At 42.7% G+C, this 15,940-nt stretch overlaps 1 protein-coding gene across 1 annotated transcript in view; it reads left to right on the top strand.

Moving 5' to 3' along the window:
- The window catches only part of COL22A1 (collagen type XXII alpha 1 chain), a 608,111-nt gene that overhangs the window by 542,406 nt on the left and 49,765 nt on the right, over positions 1 to 15,940 (top strand). Inside the window, exons 44-50 of the mRNA XM_073590381.1 lie at positions 4,013 to 4,057; positions 6,305 to 6,343; positions 6,589 to 6,702; positions 7,520 to 7,573; positions 9,194 to 9,247; positions 9,539 to 9,592; positions 9,839 to 9,892. Coding sequence (XP_073446482.1) covers positions 4,013 to 4,057; positions 6,305 to 6,343; positions 6,589 to 6,702; positions 7,520 to 7,573; positions 9,194 to 9,247; positions 9,539 to 9,592; positions 9,839 to 9,892 — 414 coding nt within the window. The remainder of the gene's footprint in view (positions 1 to 4,012; positions 4,058 to 6,304; positions 6,344 to 6,588; positions 6,703 to 7,519; positions 7,574 to 9,193; positions 9,248 to 9,538; positions 9,593 to 9,838; positions 9,893 to 15,940) is intronic.

Genomic DNA, 15,940 nt, shown 5'->3' with positions numbered 1-15,940 from the left:
GAGACGCGCCTTGGAGGAATTTCAGCAGGATAAACCTGAGCATTGTCCTATGGGAAAATTGTATGTTCCTGACCAGTGGTGGAAAAGAGTGATGTCTGTAGTTCATTGCTCCACATTGGCTGGTCATCCAGATATTTTTGGTACCCGAGATTTGGTGAGTCGGTCTTTTTGGTGGCCCGCCTTATCTCGTGATGTCAGGAATTTTGTGCAGTCCTGTGGGACTTGTTCTCAGTCTAAACCCTGTTCTCGTTCTAGTGGGTTGTTGATGCCCCTGCCGGTGCCCAAGAGGCCATGGACCCATATCTCAATGGATTTTATTTCTGATCTTCCTGTCTCTCAGAGAATGACTGCTATCTGGGTGATTTGTGATAGATTTTCTAAGATGGTCCATCTTGTACCACTCCCAAAGTTGCCATCTTCCTCAGAGTTGGTGCCCTTGTTTTCACAACAGGTTGTTCGGTTACACGGGATTCCTGAGAACATTGTGTTGGACAGAGGAGTCCAGTTTGTTTCCAGGTTCTGGAAAGTTTTGTTCCAATCTGGGAATTCAGTTATCTTTCTCCTCTGCGTTTCATCCTCAGACCAATGGGCAGACTGAGAGAACAAACCAGACCTTGGAGTCTTATTTGAGATGTTTTATATCTGCTGATCAGGATGACTGGGTCTCATTTTTGCCCTTGGCCAAATTCACGCTAAACAATAGAGCTAGTTCTGCCACTTTGATGTCGACCTTTTTCTGTAACTTTGGGTTTCATCCTCGATTTTCTTCAGGGCAAGTGGAATCTTCAGCCTGCCCAGGTGTGGACACTGTGGTAGAGAGAATGCAGGAGATTTGGGACTAAGTGGTGGATAAGATGTCACTTTCTCAGGAAAAGGCCCAGCGGTTTGCTAACCGGCATATGACCATTGGTCCCCGGTTTAAAGTGGGTGATATGGTTTGGTTGTCGTCAAAGAATATCTCTATGAAGGTTGCGTCTCCAAAGTTCAAGCCAAGATTTATTGGACCTTATAGGATTTTGGAGATTCTTAATCCTGTTTCTTTTCGATTGGCTCTTCCGATTACGTTTAAGATCCATAACGTATTTCACAAATCTCTGTTGAAGAGGTTTGTTGAGCCAGTAGTTCCTGTGGTGGCACCTCCTGACCCTGTATTGGTTGAAGGCAATGTGGAATATGAGGTAGAGAAAATATTGGATTCTCGCTTAGCTAGACGGAGACTCCAGTATTTGGTCAAATGGAAGGGTTATGGCCAGGAGGATAATTCTTGGGTCTCTGCCTCTGACATTCATGCCAATAGATTGGTTCATGCTTTTCATTGGGCCCATCCTGATCGGCCTGGTGGTGTGGATGAGGGTTCGGTGACCCCTCCTCAAGGGGGGGTACTGTTGTGAACTCATTTTCTGGCCTGCCTATGGTTTCTGGTGAGGGAGCTGGTTGTGTTGACAGAGGAGTTGTGAGTTCTCTTTCCGGGCTCCCTCTGGTGGTGGCAGGAAGTAGTGAAGCTGATCTAATTAACAAAGACCTGCCACCTGATAATGAGGAAGAGGAGTGGACATCTGGAGTTTCAGACTGGATTTAAGACAGTCGACTCCCTATTCCCATGCCGGTGATTTTTTCCTGCCTCCTGAGGTCTTAGTTTCCAGCTTAGTTCCTGCCTTCTCAAGCTAAGTTGTCTTTGCTAATGTTCACATTTGATTTGGTTTGGTCTATTCAGTTTTTTGTGTGGTCAGCCAGCCCCGGCTGGGGCTGTGCTGAATTTCCACTCTTATGTCACTGCATGTGCCAGTTTGCTTTTTGTCCCTTATTAGATTGGCCTCTTTTTGCTCTGTTCTCAGAATATGCCAGAGTGCTGATATAGTGGGAGAAGTCTAGTGACTTCAGGGTATTTTTTGCTATCAGAAGTGTTGGACATTTTTGCAGAGTTTCTTGGCGTGATTGCAGACAGTATCTTTCCTTTCCTGTCCTTTCTAGCTAGTGTGGGCCCCATCGTTTGCTCAGCCTACTTTCCTACCTGTGTTCGTGTTTCCATCTTGTCTCACCGTCAATACATGTGTGGGGTCTGTCTATTCCTTTGGGGTCTGCTCTGGGGCAGTTTTAGATTTTCCGTTTTCTTGCTTTAGGCTTATTTAGTCCTCCGGCTGTGACGAGGCGTCTAGAATCATTGTAGGTACGCTCCACGGCTGCTGTTAGTTGTGTGGTTAGGATCAGGGGGCTGCAATCCGCGTAGTTACCAACCTCTCTGGTTTTCTGTGACTTGGCTTGGTCTTGTTTTCCTCCTCGGTGACCCATTCATAACAGAGTAGGCTCTGATCCTGCTGATCCTGAGCCTGTTCCATACATGCAGAACACACATTTGCCTTACATGTACATCAAATGTCACCATTGAAAACTAGGCCGAATGGGCCCCACAGGTGAAGTGGGCCCAAGCATTTGCCAGAGTTCGCCAGGTGATGACGCTGCCCTTAATATATTGTAAATTATGAATGCTCATTGCTTCATAAAGAGCATTTGGTGGAATTTCCTTAAACCCTCAGCGATCAGCTGATTGGCATGGCTGTTGGATCCCTCTGGGGTAAGCTAGAAGCGACCACACATCACAACTACTCAGCAAAACTGACAGTAATGTGTTATCTGAGAAAACACATAATTTATGTTTTTTGGTGAAGACTGCGTCTAATGGAATGAATCACGTAGGTGAGGACATCTCCCAGCAACATTAGGTATGAGGCGGAACAGCCCTTTAAGGAAGACACCAGATGGCAGTATTTTGTGCAATAGAAGCTGTACCCGGGGGTGACGATGTTCGTGTGTATCCTTGCCCCTAGATATGACTGTCGGTGGCCTTGCTTCCTGTTTGTATGACATTATGTGACTACTCAAGCCATTCATTGTCCTTGCATGGCGAAAAAAAAAGGTCTTGACAGTCCCTTTAAGGGTTGGCTCAACTTATTACCCCTTTTAATGAAAGCCAGCCTGATAATCTGCATATATTTAAATGAATAGTTAATGAATGAGCCATATCCAAAGAAGCACTAAGGAGAGGCAGCGTAGACAGCCACTTAGGGCTCTTTTGGTCGCAGAAGGAGCAAATATATGGATTAAAAAAAAAATGCTTGTCCCACTTCTGACTGGTGCCATCCAATAGAGGGAGCCATTCTGAAGTGTGGCTACTAGAGGAACCGTATGGCATATGGAAACTCATTTAAAGTGGATCTGTCACTTGCCATAAATATGTATTTTTCTTACCTGGTGTAAACGCCGCTGTTCTCCTGAATCCGGCGCTGTTTTTCTTTTCTTCCTGCGCCTCTCCATTCCTGAGATATGACCCCTTTTATTCCTGTATATAAATCTTGTCTTCTTAGCCAACTGGGCGTGGACCATGAGAAGACTCTCATAGGGAGGATTTGATGACCACGCCCATTTGATAAGACTAAATCTGCGTTGGAGGAAGAGAGGCCAATATATATATATATATATATATATATATATATATATATGATTAGTGACACGCCCTGTTTAGAGATTTCCAAATATGACTCTTCTGAGTGCATATTCTAGATAATTATGTGATTTCTCAAAATCAATGAATTTCCTTCCCGATCATATGAACTCTATAATTTCACTAATGAGTTTAGAGAACGAGTTTTGAATGTTAAATCCAGTCCCCTCCGGACGTTCCTACACGGGTATCAACTTTCTGCCTTACTTAATCTTTCATCTTAGACTTTAAAGCTGAAGTTCAGAGTCAAAAAAAAAAGAGAGTGACTTGACTAATTGGGTGGAAAAACAGCAGCGATAACTCCAGTCAGATCCATATTACAGCATAGAAATTCCGCCCATCGTTTACATACGGAATCGGTGTTTTCATTCAGTCCCTGGTGGGCTGGAGGCGGAGGGGATCTATAAACTGATAAGAAGATCTCATATTTACATACGGAAGGATCCATAAATAATGAATTAGCCGCAATGTGAAGTTCGTGGTTAAATGAATTATTCTTTTATGTCTTTCCAGGGTTTTCCAGGAAATCCAGGAGAGAGAGGACCGCCGGGGGAACCGGTATGTCAGCTTGCCAGTGCATGCATCAATATTGTATTGATGACACTCCTGAAAAATGAGCTTGGATATTTTAGTATGGAAATATTCTATTAGTTATCCCCTAGAATGATTCACGTTTAACAATTTTTTACAATTTTTTTTTTCTTGTGACTCATGAAATATCGGACGGGATTTGGAAAGGCCCACCAATAAAGCTCCATGTGAAAATAATCTGATCCTAGTACACAAATTTACTCCTGCTTCTTTGTATTATTAATTTGGCCAGCTTGTTTACTTCATGCTTGAAATATACTTTTTTTTCAGAAAATTGTGCATCAAGTGTAATATCACTGCTCATTACATTAGCACTCCTTGAGAGCGGCCTACCGGAGGATTCTCCTCTTCCCCCTACCGGCCAGTCCGAGCCTGGAGATAGCAGGCACAACTTTGTTCTGTGCAGATACACACAACTCATAAGTAGCTAAGATCACCAGATGGACAAAGCAAGCTTGTTGTCCGAAAGATCCTAGACAAGCAAAGAGTGCTGGAAGATTTCAGCGCTGCAGTGTAAATGAATCTCTGAACTAAGATAGTAGGTTGTCGGCTGGAAAACTTTTTTTTTTCCACAACCCAGATTACCAGGGAAGATGTAAATAAATCCTTCCACTACATTAGAACAACCTTGGAAGAATTAAATTAATGCCCTTAAAAAACCTAGACCAAAAAAAAGAAGGCTAAGCTTAATCCATTAACTACCCTAGACCACCAGGGAACATGAAAAGAAAAAAAATCCCTTTACTTTCATAGACAACAGGGAATCTGAAAATATAAATCATTTCAATAATCCGGATTATCATGGGCAATAAAAATAATTTCCTCATTGCCTTAGAGGCTTAGACAAAAAAAGGAAAACTTAATCCAAATACTACCCTAGACCACCAGGGATGCAGATAAGCTTCCATGATAATCTTGGAAGGTAAAACGAATTCCCTCAAAACCGTATCCAAAATATGACTAAATTTAATCCGTTCACTACTCTTCTTGACCACCAGGGAAGCTGAAAAGAATAATTTTATATTCATAGACACAAGAGAATCTGAAAATAAATCATTCTAATACTCCGGATTATCATGGATGATAAAAATAATCTCCTCTTTACATGAGAGAAAAAAAGAAGGGATAACATAATCCATACACTGCCCTAGACCACCAGGGAAGCTGAAAAATATCCATTTACATTCAAAGACAAAAAGAAATCTCAAAATAAAACACTTCAATACTCTGGATTACCAGAAAGCTTATCTCCTCATTACCCTAGACAAAAAAAAGAAGGATAAACTTAAATCAGTAAACCACCCCAGACTGCCAGGAAAATATGAAAAAAAAAAATCCCCTTATTTTCATAGACTGTAGAGAATCTGAAAATAAATCATTCTAATTCTCTGGATTACTATAAAATGAATCTCATCAATACCTTAGACAAAAAAAAGGAGAGAAAAATTAAGCCATACACTACACTAGACCACCAGGGAAGCTGAAAAAAATCCCTTTACTTTTGTAGACAACAGAGAGTCTATAAATAAATCATTCCAATACTCTAGATTACAATACAACTAATCTCATTATTATCCTAGTCAAAGACTTAATTTAATCTGCTCACTACCCTAGACCACCAGGGAAGCAGAAAAAAGTCATTTTAATTCCAAAGACCATAGGAATGGAATAAATACATCCACTGCTATAGACCACAATCGATACAGAAATTAACACCTAAAAAAGGAATATCTCCACTAACATAGACCATGAGGGAAACTGAAAATACATCCCTCGACTGCCCTGGTTCACCATGCAAGCTGAGATTAATTTCTAAACTACTCTAGACCACCAAGAAAGCTCAAGTTAATCTATTTATTACCTTGGGATACCAGGAAAGATGAAATGAATCCCTCTTTATGTATCCTAGACCAAGAATACTAAAAAAATAGTCCCTTCACTACCATAGGCCACCAAGGATGATGAAATAAATACCCCCACTATCCTAGACGTTTAGGGAAAGCTGAACATTTATCTGCCCTAACTTTCCAAGACCATAAGGGAAGCTAAAAAATAACTACTCCACAACTCTAGACCACCAGGGAAATGAAAAAAAAAAAATACTCCGCTATCATTGACCATGCGGAAAGCTGAAAATGAATCTATTCATTGCCCTAGATCACCACTAAAACTGAAATAAATCCCTGTTATCATCTTTTCCTTTTACAACTCTAGACCACCTGGAAAGCCCCAGATTTGGAAGTCTACGTTAAGGTAAAATTTACATTTTTTTTGTGTATTTCTTAGCTGGAATGGAGATTAGTTGTACACTACACCATGGTGGTTAATGGTCTACTGATCTAGGTAGAGGTCCACTATTATGGGGCGCCTTATAAAAGTAGTAGGATCTCAAATCTATCTTTCAAAATATCTCTCCGAAAATTTAAAATGAGGTAAAGACATAACTCTGACCTTCCATAGTCAGCAATAACTAAAAGAATATTGGTTTACTTTTGCAGGATTTGTGCAGGGATTGTCCACCTGGTCCACCAGGCTTGCCGGGAATCCCAGGAGTTAAAGGCGATAAGGGTCTCCGTGGCCCTCCAGGACGGGATGGTATAGATGGCAAAAAGGTAACCCCCAATAGAGGCTTGAGGAAAAATGTTTAAGATGGTTCAAAATGCCATCCAGACAAGGTAACTATGAAAAGGTAATATTTAGAGATGAGACAATATTGAAATTCAAATTTGTCAGATTCGCCATAATTCTTGCAGCTGATGGACTTACCGTCAATCGCCAGTATCTGCAAAGACACCAATTGCCCTGAAAAGATGCGTATAAAGCTCCAAGTTCTCCTAAGACTGTATTGAAAACTTTTCAAGCTTTTCTTAATGCAAACCCAGCCTTAGTAATGTCAACGTGACCTCAACATATGTGACTATTGGTAACCGGATGGTAGCAGTCATTCACTGCTGTGCTATCACACACTCTGTAATGTTTATTCAGTGTTTTACGCCTTTCTCTTTCTATCTGTATGGCTCTAAAGAACTCTTAACTATCCAGATTCACCACAAAAATGGCTGCTGCCTTCCCTGCCTCTGCTTTTATACAGGCTATAATAATCTCTCTGTATTGACTGTGCTATAACTATGCTTTGTGTGATGTGATTGCTGAAAGGCATCATGTGGATGGCTGTGGGGAGTACATTTAAGCCTTCTCTTCTGCTTTGTGTAAAATATCATCAATGGGGATTTTTTTGCCATATGAGTAAATCGAATTACAAATTGTACAAATTCAATTTGTCCAACAAATTTTTGAAAATTTCGACATGTATTCAAATCAATTGGCTCATCCCTAATTATGTTCATTTGTAAAGTTAATTACGTCAGTTCTTGCACATAATTATCCTTTGTATATCGTGCGGCTGTGTACTCACTTATCTTGTTACAGGGAGAACAAGGCGTCACGGGTCCTCCCGGGCCAACGGGCTTGGACGGTATGAAGGTGAGTTGGATTATTAATAACACAAAGTAATTATTCCAAATGACAGATTAATAATATTAATCGCATGAATGACAAATGTCCTTAATTGCTAGAACCTCTTGATGAGATGGATCACGGTGAGCGGAATAGCCCACATTGTTTTTTAGTGTCCTCACTTCAAGGTCATTACACTGGACTGTCCTATGTGTTCGCTCGACATCCAAGGTCAATGCCTATAAATGCATTTTGGCTTTGATAACTTGAGTTGTATGTAGCCGTAATGGCCTGCCCAGACGAGGGCCAGTCCTGAAGGTCATCAATACATTTCTCAATATTGTTAAAAAAATTAGATGTTCTCCAATTATGGCACCAAAATTGTGCCTTGATGACCTTGACACACAGTTTCCTTAGGGTATTAATTGGCCAGCATTATCTGAGTACTATATCATTGAACGACTTGGAATCTTTATGGCAAGCCATAAACGGCCGGCGGCAATAAGCTGGACTCTCCGATGAGTCTTTTGGGTGCGTTGATTCCACCAATTGCTACAAAATTAGGGTTTTATATTGAGTATTAGAGTTGTGACCATTGTGTTTGGTCCATGAATAGGCAAAGCAGCTAATGCCTTAAAAGGGTTGTCCGGCCTTAGTCTACAATTCTGCATTCAATGTATGTGACTGCAGACTTGTGAATCCTCACAGTGCACTCACTGCGGACACCAGGAGTATGGTATCTGCATACATGCAGTCACATGCCTACTAGACATGCTCGGCCTCTCCCAATACAAGTGAATGCAGCAAGGCCGGACACAGTCTAGTTGGAATGTGGCTGGAAGAATGCAAATTGCATACTTGCAGTTACATGACCACTTGCTCCTAGCGCCGGTACAGGAGAATCCTAACAGGACGCTCTGTGCACGTGAAGTGAGTATTCACAAATCTGCAGTGGCATAGACTGACTTTAGACTCTGGGCAACCCAGAGTGCTGGGATAAAATGATTTAATATATTCCTTTGTATTGGTCAAGATACGGTAAATCTAGGAAAATAAATCAAGGAGACATTTTTTAAAGGATATGGACACTTTTGGGGGGCTGTTTATTACTTTGATGCATGTATTTTTGGCTAAAAATTTTATTTTTTTATTGAAGATTTCATTAAAATTTTTTCAGATTCTACAACCTCTATGCATCAGTGTACCTATCAGACTACAAAATGTTCTGATGGCCAAGTCTCTCGACACATGAACAAAAGAAAATCAGAACTTTATCCGGTCATAAATCAGCTTTAAAGAGTTGAGGAGAGGAGAGATAAGAGTTACTACATCAGAATGAGCTCACTGTCTGATTCACTGGTCGTGCAGCTCCTTCTGCAGTCTGCTATGTATTGTGACACATAGTGGATGTAGAAGCCGAACGATAGAGTATTCATACAGAAACCTTATTGGAAATATTAAATTTACCCCAAAATACACACATTGAATTAAAAAAAGTTAATGCTCCTGTTTCCTTTTGGTTAGTAATTCTTTACCCAATAACTTTAGTGTTGTGCGAACTCTGTGCACCAAGGACTTGAAATGTCTCCTCTATCATGGTGCAGGATGGACACTTTATTTCCTTGTGTGTAATCTTTTGTGTTTCAGGGTAGTAAGGGGGAACGCGGAGCGGAAGGAGAACCCGGACAGAAAGGGGAAAAGGTAAATTGCTGGATTATGTTATTTTCTTGAGGCTCATGAACCTTTCAAAGAAATGTGATCTAAGGAATGAATGTATTGCACCATGTTGCGCCCTTTTAATGGAACCTCAGCTTCTTCCCTCGTTGGGACCTGTGTAGTAATTATTTAAAAAATGGGGTAACGAAATACTCTCTTTCCTCTTTGGCTGTGGCTTCATCTGCCGATAACAGCAGGTCCACATCCTTCATAGCTTACTACGTATCTGTTGGCATTAGGAGACCTCACCATGGACTGTGTTATGTCCAATTTCAGGGTATTCCAGGAATGCCAGGCTTCACTGGACCACCGGGTACCACAGGACCTCCCGTGAGTTTTTATTTCTTGCAAATGTTGCAGTTTCCTTGTTTAGCACATGACCCACATGACCCCATTGATATTTTCCCTGCTTAATGCCAGAAAAAAAAACTTTTTTTTGTATTTGTGAAATCTACGACGCCCATCTTCTGGAGCTTTGAGTGGACCACGTTACTCTATCACGCACCAATATCTCGCACTGTAAGCACAATAGTTTCCATTTCCGATACTAATTTATGCATCTTATCATTTATTTAGGGGCCAGAAGGCTTATCTGGGATCATGGGCCCTCCTGGCCCCACCGGAGAATTCGTAAGTTTTATGTTTATTGACAGCATATCTACGGTATATTAATATATATGTGTGTGCTACTGTGTGCATGCTAAGTCACTGAAGATCGGAGACTGATACTGCCTATGAAATTATTATTTAACGGCCTTTGGCCATGGTGACTTAATGGATGAACGATTTGTAGGAAGATCGATCTTGTGTAAGCCTAGATAGGTCCACCAGGGTCTTCTCTGCCGTTATCTTGATAGTATCAATCCATCAGGTTGCTTGTCTTCCTCTTTGACTTGTTCCTTCTATTTGTCCACCCATGATGTACTTCTTCAGTGATTGCTCTCTTTGTATGATGTGACCAAAGCAGGCGACTTGATGGATGAACGACCTGTAGGAAGATCGATCTTGTGCAGCCTAGATGGGTCTACCAGGGTTTTCTCCAACATTATCCTGATTGTATCAAATCATTGGGCTGCTGGTCTTCCTCTTCGCCTTGTTCCTTTTATTCTTCCGACCATGTTGTCCTTCTCAAAGTAGGCGACTTGATGGATGAACGATCTGTGGGAAGATCAATCTTGTGCAAGCCTACATAGGTCCACCAGGATCTTCTCCGCCGTTATGTTGGTAGTGTCAATCCAATCCTTGGGTTGCTGGTGTTCCCCTTTGCCTTCTTCCAACCATGAGGTCCTTATTCAGTGATTACTCTCTTTGTATGATGTGTCCAAAGTAGGCGAGTTGATGAATGGACTATCTGTAGGAAGATCGATCTTGGGCAAGTCTAGATAGATCCACCAGGATCTTCTCCTCCATTATCTTGCTTATATCAAGCCATTAGGTTGCTTGTCTTCGTCTTCTTCACCTTGTTCCTTTTTGTTCTTCTGACCACGATGTCTTTCTCAAGTGATTGCTCTCTTCATATATCTAAAGTAGGCAAGTCGTAGATTGGTGATCCTTGCGTCGAGTGATGTCTGGCCTGATTTGTTCCAATATTGCTTTGTTCTTCTTGCCATTCATGGTATTGATAATCTCCTTCACCAACACCACATTTCGAAAGTGTCGACTCTTAGACTGCTACAATTTTACAATTCTTGTTACAAGGGAACTATTGTTACCTCTCATCTTCATATCGGGCTTTTTGGAGTGCAGCCAGCATTGGATTCAGCCAAAGGCAAAGGAAGTTCAATAAAAAGCCCCAAATTAGCTCATCCATTGTAGTTTTGGATGTAGTGCACGGTCTTTTGCTATAGTATGTACGCCAGGGGATATCATGCTTCTATTCTGCGCATTTATTAAGTCTGCTACTGACAGATCAAATGTCTAAACCGACAGAGCGTGAAGCAAACTCGCCCTCCTCGGGCAGATTTTGCTTGTTTGCAGCAGTACCATGCTTACAAATCCCACAGGGGCCACAGCGCTCTCTTCACCTCCACCTGGATTCTCATGTTAGAAACACGTCCGGTGCCGAATGTCCTGGAGCCAGCTGGTGTCTTACACTATTAGATATAATGCAGCCACAATGAAGCTGCTCCTTAATAATGATCACATATGCGCGCCGCTATCCTGAGAGAGAAATGTGTGAATCTGTAAGGTTGGCAATAGCACGCATCGTACATAGGTGTCTGTAATATGGGATTGTAGCCTCCATATGACAAAGCCTTGAAATACCTCTGAAGCAAATGAACAAATTAAGCTAATCTCTTATAATGACTATTAATAATTTGCTCAACTGGTCGTACTAAATTGTGAACTTACCTTTTTTTTTTCCTGGACAATATACTAAGCTACAAATGTGTTCTTTCTTACATTAATTTTTCTCTTGGCTCAGCATATCTCAGGGTAAGTAACAAGTGATGATCAAATTTTGAAAAAAAAATCATGATTTTGTGATACTCTGTCGGGAGATAGTAATGCTATATGTATCTACATGTGGTCGCCCAGTGGTTGTGATGTGAATTGCAGCCTATCAAGAGTTTTTTTTTTTATATATATATATGTTGGATTTTTATTGACAGAAATTATATGAAATCGGTGAAAAGTTCATTATGAACACAACTGTGGCTTTTAACCGATCATGTTCAGTATTGTGTAGAAACAAATTATGTAGCATTACTCCATCTGTTTAGTAGGGTATGTCATTTTTAATGCCATATGGGTATACCACAAAACATTTAAATCTTACTTTTGGGATGTACCCCTTTTCTACCCATGAACACCCCAAAAACTGCAGAACGGGACACTTTTATCCCCATGGGGATGAAGCGGCAATGCGCATGCTTAATAGCGCCATTCATTCCTTATGGGACTGCTGAGTGCTGAACTTGGCTTTGACCGGCAGCCCCATAGAGAGCACATAATGGGGATAAAAATTCCAATGTTAGGACCAATCAGTAAGTTATTGTGGATACGTATTAGCTTTCTTCACTGGATGACCCCTTAAAATGTTGCTTTCCTCAGAATAGTCTCCTATTATAAGAAATGTCAAAAATGAAGAATCCTCATCTCCAAAACTATCAAAAACTGAATAGTAGCACCTCAAGAGCATTAAATTTGCTCTAAGCCTATATTAAGGTGCGGTGTCTAAGAAAGTCCAAGTATTTGTCCTTGACTCCTCTAATATAGATTTTCATCTTTGTGATGGGAATCCTTGGTTGAGGCAACCGGAGTAGTTTCCTGCAGCAACAAGTTACTAAGCAGTGACATCTTGAGATGATCCAGCTGACAGGTCAGGGCCGAGGAGCGAATGGGGAGGAGAATAATGAAGAAGAAGAAATCAAGAGGAAACTGGAAGTTTAAAAAATTTGCTCCAGGACAATAAGGAACTCAAGTGTCTAATCATTAGAGAACTGACATCCACAGATGGGGGTTTTGCTCACAGCTCAACACCGTGCAGGACGCTTGGCATTTGCCACAGAACACCAGGATGGGCAAATTTGCTACTGGCTCCCTGTTCTCTTCACAGATGAAAGCAGATTCACACTGAGCACATGTGACAGACGTTACAGAGTCTGGAGACGCCGTGGAGAGCGATCTGCTGGCTGCAACATCCTTCAGCATGACCGGTTTGGCAGTGGGTCAGTAATGGTGTGGACGTCGGGCACTCAGACCATCCTCATGGAGTCTGTTTCTAACCATTTGTGCAGACACACACACATTTATGGCCTGCTGGATGTCATTATGCAGGGCTCTGGCAGTGCTCCTCCTGTTCCTCCTTGCATAAAGGTTGAGGTAGCGGTCCTGCTGCTGGGTTGTTGCCCTCCTACGGCCCCCTCCACATCTCCTGGTGTACTGGCCTGTCTCCTGGTAGCGCCTCCAGCCTCTGGACACTACGCTGACAGACACAGGAAACCTTCTTGCCACAGCTCGCATTGATGTGCCATCCTGGATGAGCTGCACTATCTGAGCCACTTGTGTGGGTTGTAGAGTCCGTCTCATGCTACTACGAGTGTGAAAGCACAAGCAACATTCAAAAGTGACCAAAACATCAGCCAGAAAGCATTGGTGCCGAGATGTGGTCTGTGGTCCCCACCTGCAGGACCACTCCTCTATTGAGGGTGTCTTGATAATTGCCAATAATTTCCATCTGTTGTCTATTCCATTTGCATAACAGCATGTGAAATTGATTGTCAATCAGTGTTGCTTCCTAAATGGACAGTTTGATTTCACAGAAGTTTGATTTACTTGGAGTTAGATTCTGTTGTTTAAGCGTTCCCTTTATTTTTTTGAGCAGTGTATATTGAAAAGCCGTGTCACATTCAGAGCGACTCATTGCACGATTTTACAGAGAATAATTGCATTGACCCAAAAGGTGAAAATACAAAGACAAATCTAATTAGAACATTAGAGTCAGAATTCCTCTTTTTTGTAAAGTTTTAGAGAAAAGTCATCAGAAGGGAAAAATCTGTGAATAGAGATACATATTCATGAGAAACGTCAGGGACTCGTTGAAGTGTTGAAGGATCGGTGCATTGAACTATTGGGATAATGAAGTCTCAAGATAGAACAGTGGTGGCCAAAAGTTTAGGGACTTTTAGAAGTTTAGAGACTGGTTTTCACATTTTGGTGCTTCGGTGTTTTTAGATCTTTTACTTAGATGCTTCTATGGTTACTAGAGTACAATTATTACAATTATTAGATATTTTATGGACAAATACATTAAGTTTCTGTGGTGCCTCAATAGTTCCACCACTGCCCTTTATTTCTCCAGGCTTCTGCTCTTTGCCCCGGTAGCTGGATATCGGCTCTGAGCCAAATCCTAACTGATACCCACCTATTGTTGTCATAGCAGGGTGGGTTTTTTGTCCTCTCATTTTTGAGAATCAACCACAGGTTGGGATTGAGATCTGGGGAATCTCCTGGCTATGGGCCTAAAATTTCAATGTTTGTTCTCCAAAGCCACTTAGTTATCACTTTTGCCTTGTGATATTCCCTCCATCATGCTGGAAAGAGCATCATCACCAAATTGCTCCTTGATAGTTCCAAGATGTTGCTCTTGGAGATAGTTTAGATCCCGTTCATTATTCCTGGAAGTATTCTGGGGCAAAAATTGTCCCCCTCCAAGGATGAGAAGCCTCCACACATGAATGGTATCAGAAGGCTGTACAGCTGGCAGACACAAGTCTAATGATACTGCTCACTTTTCTTCTCCAGACAACCATTCTTCTACAATTACCAAACAGTCTAAATTAAATAACGGTGTCCCAGTCCTCTGTAGTCCAATCAATGTACTTTCTGCATTTCTGCAGAATGACAGTGTGTTCTTCATGGTTTTCTTGGAGAAATGTGGCTTAGTTGCTGCCTTCTTGACACAAGGCAGGGTCCAAAAGTATTTGTCACACTCTATGTGCAGATGCAATGACACCTGTCTGCTGCCATTTTCGAGCAAGCTTTACACAGGTGTTTAACTGATCCCATAGATAAATCTTCTTTAGTCATTGAAGTTTCTGAACTTTCTTTGGTGCCCTGAAGCCTTCTCCGCAGGACTTGAATCTGTATTTAAAGCGCTTGATGATTTGACTTATGTGCAATCTTACAAGCAGCAATGTCCTTGCCTGTAAAGCTCTTTTGATGCAAAGCAAATATGGCTGCACTTTCTTCTTTGGATGTAACTATGGTTAACAGATGAAAACAAAGATTTTGAGCACCAGCTCTTTTTGAAAGCAACCAGTCAGCACAGTTAGAAGAGAGGTATATAAGATTCCTTGTTAAAAAGATATTCTCAAATTTAGTCTTTATCTTCTATCTATGAGACTGTGGGAGGAACGGCCCCCGTCGAGTGTCCGGGCCGGAACCAAAGGAGCCGTCGTCTGGGTTCCGGGGGAAACTGTTCCCGGGGACAGGATTCGAGGACGGACCATTGTGACTCACAGGTGGGCTGGTGGAGGGACCGGTATAAAGGAGGTGGGGAATCCCCCAGACGATGAGTCAGCAGACCGAGACAGGGAGAGCGTGGGAGCATCTGTCAGCTAGAGCGACTGACCAGCGCTAGGGAGGACGCCGACTGAAGACTCCAGGGGGACGGTATCCAGAGAGCCGTCCGAGACTTGTTGCCCCTGTCCAGACCGCGGCCACTGCGGCCCCAGCACAGCTCGCGGCCGCTGTCACCACCCCTCTGCCCGCGGCTGCGGCCTACCCATGGTCGCCCGTGGCCACTTCCCCTTAGCCCGTGACCGCAGCCTGTTCCCTGCCACCCGCGGCTACCCTGCTTTCACCAGTGGCCGCGGCCAGCACCGCGCCGTCGGCGGCCACGACTGTCACGCTCCGGTCCGCAGCAGGAGCTGGGCCCCTCTTGATCGCGGACTCCCCGTCACAGCCGTTAGCTGCGCAGGTGGCCTGTCACACGCCACTATACACCGCTGCCACCTGCCCAGGTCCGAGCGCTTCGGCCCATCCGTCCAAGGACTCTGCTGGGGTCTGTGGGGCTCCCGTGTCCTCAGCGCGCCGGAGAGCGCGAAGACTGCGTCACCACCTCAGCAACTGGGCCCAGCAACTATTTCGCCGAAAGACCACCAGACCGTACGGCGAGGGACATCTGGACGGCTAAGTAGACTCTAGACTTAAGGATCCGTAGTCGGCCAAACC

The sequence above is a fragment of the Dendrobates tinctorius genome, unplaced genomic scaffold (assembly GCF_039654945.1).
Source record: "Dendrobates tinctorius isolate UK_male_01 unplaced genomic scaffold, ASM3965494v1 ptg000116l, whole genome shotgun sequence".
NCBI classification, from domain to species: domain Eukaryota; kingdom Metazoa; phylum Chordata; class Amphibia; order Anura; family Dendrobatidae; genus Dendrobates; species Dendrobates tinctorius.
Note: the sequence above shows the minus strand (reverse complement) of the source record. Positions and strands in the feature narration are given on the sequence as shown.